This window comes from Oratosquilla oratoria, chromosome 2, assembly GCF_046742065.1.
Source record: "Oratosquilla oratoria isolate Oo_2021 chromosome 2, ASM4674206v1, whole genome shotgun sequence".
NCBI lineage: Eukaryota > Metazoa > Arthropoda > Malacostraca > Stomatopoda > Squillidae > Oratosquilla > Oratosquilla oratoria.
Window position 1 is genome coordinate 12068922 of NC_134778.1, and position 5000 is coordinate 12073921.

The window sequence follows — 5000 nt, forward strand, 5'->3', positions numbered from 1 at the left end:
GGGCTTGGGGGGACTTTAGCCCCCCAAAAAAGTGGCCAGCTCCCCCATTAGCCCCCCCAACTGAAATGAGCAAATTGAAAATTTAAAATACTCATTGAAATAATTTTATTAAGTGGAATTTTTAATTGCCAGGGCTAAAGATTTGTCAGCCATCAGTGCTAGCCCAACCATTAACCCCCTCCCCTTCTGATGTGTATTATCATATTACTATTAGCGTCCCCAAAAACTTGCCCAGCCCCCCCTTAGCCTCCCCAACTAAAAATTCCTGGCGCCGCCGCTGGTCTAGAGGACCTCTTCACAGCCACGGTGATCTGCCACTGGTCCAATAAAATTAGGAAAAATAAATTAAATAATGTATAACAAGTTGAAAATTGGAGAATGATTTCTTTAGACACTTAGAAATAACATATTAAAAGTCCTTATCAGTCCATCTTGAGCTTCACCCGCCATCTTGGAAAATGGCCGCCAAATTTCAGTTTTTTTGCTATTTCCTTGAAAACGGCTGAACTGACGAAAAACTGTTTTATAAAATTATTATTTGAAATTAATTTTCCTGCAAAACGTGCTTTATGCATATTTTCGCTATGAGTGATCATTTTAAAGATATCCAGAATTTCTAACTATGTTCAATTCTGTGCTGATGCTGACGTGATTTTGTTCACATCCTATAGGTATGGTATCACTGACATTTGCTTATCTTTTTTAGCTTTATAGTATTTTTCTAGAAGGATAATTTATATATTGTTTTTTTATTTCAGAATATGGTTTGAAAATTGAGTGAACCACAGATCAAAATTAATTATGTCTACTTTGTGAAGATCGCTTAATAGAAGGTGAAAATGTCTGTGTTAAGAAAGCTATGTCTACACTTGTTGGTAAATTTGGGTTAATTTACCATTCAAGTACATGTAAAGTGCAGAAAACACTATACTAGAGAGAAGAGTATTACAGCTGCTACTAGAAAAGACACAACTGACCAAGAGGAAAAAGGGTCACCTATTAAACAGAAGTTAAGATCAAAAGAAACTGATTTTGATTTTAAGAAAAAGTGTATATTTTGTTTTGAATAATGCTGTGAAAAAGTGGTAAAAAAAACTCTCCATAGACGGCAGATAGTAGTGTGATGACCTTAGACTTTGGAAAAGATGTGTTTGATAAAGCTAACGATCGTAATGATGACTGGGACAAAAAAGTAAAAAAACTAGTTGGTGTCCAGTGTATGGTTGCAAAGGAAACTAGATACCATAGATCATGTAGCGCCAATTTCTTTTTTTTTTTCTTTTTTTTCTTTTTTTTTCTTTTTTTCTTTTGAAAAAGCAGCACTTAAATCCATCAGGCGTCCAAGGAAATCGTAAAGAAGATCACACTTTTAGTGTAAGAAAATATATATATAACAGAGATGAGAGATTAGGTATTTGTGGATTAGGCCACAAGGGGATATCACATAAAAAAAACGCAAGTACATACTCTACTTCATGGGTGGTATGAAAAAAGTACCAATATTATATATTGCACTTGCAAAAATTTCATATATCTTTCAAACTATCACTTGTAGAGTAAAAATGCATATAACCTTTTTGTAGAGAATTATATGAGCTATGATAATGTACTTAATAGTCATTTTTGTCGAACTAACCGTTTTCATAAAAAAAAGGGAAAAACTGAAATTTTGCGACCATTTTCCAAGATGGCGGACGAGGCTCAGGGTGGATCGATGGGGACTTTTGATATGTTATTTCTAAGTTCCTATGAAGAATTATTATTGGCAAATGTGTCGGGAGAGCGGTGAGAAATTCTCCACTTTTCAATTTTCCCGATAACTTCCCGTTCAGCAACTCGCGTCACCGCCGTGCCAGTGGGAAGGACTGTCTCAATTCCCTTGTGTAAATATCAAACTAATAATATAAAGTGGCTTTCTCCACAGTCTGTGACTATATAAAAATTTTGATACTTATGAAGCACTACGTAAAAGTGAGGGGTTAAACCATAACGACCTTTTTGCGCTCATGCTAAAACCACTTTATTTGCTAATAAAAAAATTATCAAATGACGACATTCTCAACCTTAGGTCGTGGAGGGACATTCCTCATGTAATAAAAAAAATTCTTATCACATGAAAAAGGCAATGGCGATAATCTGAGTACCCACTCTCGAAATTTCATCAGTCAAATGACACAGGTCATTGGCAGCCACAATGAAAATATTACTCAAATCCTGGTGATGAAGTTAAACGCGATGATCTTCATTACTAACTGGAGAGGATTTCCCCTTAAATCACTGAAAGAGCCAAGCGAAACCAAGAATAATTCATAGTATAATAGTATGACAATAGTATAATAGTATTATTAGTATTATTAAATAGTATTATTAGTATTATTATAATAGTATTATTGATAGTATAATAGTATTATAACAGTACTATAATAGTATAATATAATTCAACCCAAGTCGCAGTAAAAGACTTACGTTAACTCTTTCCGTAACGGGGGTACCTGTTTTGGCAGCAACTAGACTATTTGATTAAATTAAGCGTGACTTTTTCGGTTGTGAAGGGAATTAAGCCCATCTCTATTAACCTCTTTCGGACCGGGAGTGAGAGTCCCTTTTTTTTTTTTTTTTTTTTTTTTTTTTAAGCTGTTGGTACAATGCTCATTTGTTTTCTACCCCATCGCTATGGATCGATACCGCTTTGATATTCTTATTTTAATGAAAAATGAGTACCAAAATTTGGCAGCAATTGAAATATAACACGAGGTTATGATCCATACCACAGTTAACCCATTAAACTCCGATGACAAGATTCCTTGTCATTTGGTCAAATAAAACAAAAAATCATAAAACACCAAAATGTTTGATCAAACACCAGAAAAATATGACGTCAGTCCTCGCGCGAAGCGAGGACTGACGTCATATTTTTCTGGTGTTTGATCAAACATTTTGGTGTTTTATGATTTTTTGTTTTATTTGACCAAATGACAAGGAATCTTGTCATCGGAGTTTAATGGGTTAAAGGCTCAATCGAGAAGGGTTCAACGGTGACTATGAAAGATTTCTTCTCTATCGCAAAACCAGATACATAATGAATGCACGATAAAATAGACAGATAAAAAACGAGTTATATATCTAGATTGTAGTTCATAGTACGAGTAAGTTAATAAAATAGTAGCAAAGATATATCAATAAATTAATATAGAAATAGGAACGATAGCAACAGTAAGATCTTCAACAACAACAACAAAAGTTATACTCTACTTTTAGGTTTTTGATTGAATCTTAAAACTTTGAACAATATTATATGCAATCACCTCGGTTTACAAATTTCTCGCACTGTATATGTGATGTAACAAATGCTTGCATTCACATCTTTAAGAACACTGCTGAACAATTCGAAATAACAAAACTATTAAAAAAAAAACACGCAACAATTCGAAAGAACATCATTAATCCCTGGCATATCGACACACTTTGTAGATTTTGTTTAGAGTAACTCCAGACTATTCTCTTTAGTTAGGAGGAATGACCATAGTGGAGAATTTAAAAGGTATTCTAATTATAACCCTTGATATGATGATAATTTTTTTTTCTTTTTTTGCTAATGCCTCAATTGAGAATTTTAATAAAAAAAGGATTACGATACCCTTTCCCTCTTCACCTCGAACCCACATTCTTCATCTCTGGTCAAAATTCTTATTTGCTGTCTTTCAACCTTTATTCCAGAGCATTAGCTATACTTCCCCTCGAGGTGGAGTTAGTGTGGTAGAAGAGAGAGGGGAGATCACCAGTAGCTTCCTCCTCTTGCAGAATGCCACCCTTTCAGACTCGGGCCTCTTCATGTGTCGACCACGTGGTCTCCAAGTTACCTCAGTCAACCTCCACGTCCTAGAAGGTACACAAGCTCTTGTATTCTTAGATTCTAAAGGCCCCTATACACTGTCAGTCATGACTGCACAGTCATCGAGATTGTGCAAACAGTGTTAGGGACACACACTGTCAGTAAGATTGAGCAATCATGATTTACCTCTTGGAGTTTGTGGAGTGAAGATGAGTAAAGCGGCTGCATGCATAATCATTCTTGGCTACAAAGGAAAGATTGGGCTGTTGGCGCAATCATCGCCACTAACTATCACTCATGATGGTGTAACTACTATGCTTGAGCTTACAAAATCAAATCGTGTTGGAAATTCCTCAATCATCTACGCAAACACTCAATCACACCCACTCACACAGGATATGCTTGCGCAATCATGAATATTGTGCAATCATGACTGATAGTGTGTAGGGGCCTTAACGCATGATTATTTGAGTAGTAGCGCGCATAGCGGTATGATTCACTATGGTTTTGGGCCACGTGTTGGACAAATAAGTGAAAACTATTACCCACTCGGATGAAAGCTTGTATGGCTCTATGTATGGACAACGCCATGACTTTACATACACAACAAACACATGACGTCCCCTTGCTTAAGGGAAACAGTACCGGTTTGTAGTATTGTGATGTTTTTTAAGCCATTACTAGGGTCAATATTGGTATAGATAATTCTCTTCCAGTAATTCTTCCTTCGAAGAAGTTGTGGAAATGCATGCGTCAAAGCCCATGTTTTATTAGATAGATATATACCCTCTGGTTCCTAGCAGCTAGCATGATACCCCAGCATGATACAATGCATGCTAGCGAATGAGCAACTGACATCATAACCATCCCGTGTCTTATGCTACACGAGCAATATATTCGTTTTCCCATACTACTAACCTGGAAAGTCCCGCGACAACGGTGCGTGACGATGGGGACAGAAGAAGGTGATCTCTGAGAACTTCTTTTCGCAACCTACACGTGGGTATGGCAGACCCAGTTGTCGCTCTGTTCTGGAATAAAACAGCAGTGCATCTTGACACATACGAGCAGTCCTTTCCACGGTTCCTTCTGCTCATTCCACACGGAAGTGGCAAGAAAAGATGCTTACCTTATCCTCTTTGTACTTGGCTGAGGAGCCGCTCCGAGC

The 5000-nt window shown here is 36.7% G+C and overlaps 1 protein-coding gene across 1 annotated transcript in view; it reads left to right on the forward strand.

Annotated features, from left to right (window-relative positions):
• Positions 1-5000, forward strand: part of LOC143033675 (zwei Ig domain protein zig-8-like) — a 168675-nt gene that overhangs the window by 148354 nt on the left and 15321 nt on the right. Inside the window, exon 5 of the mRNA XM_076199167.1 lies at positions 3718-3886. Coding sequence (XP_076055282.1) covers positions 3718-3886 — 169 coding nt within the window. The remainder of the gene's footprint in view (positions 1-3717; positions 3887-5000) is intronic.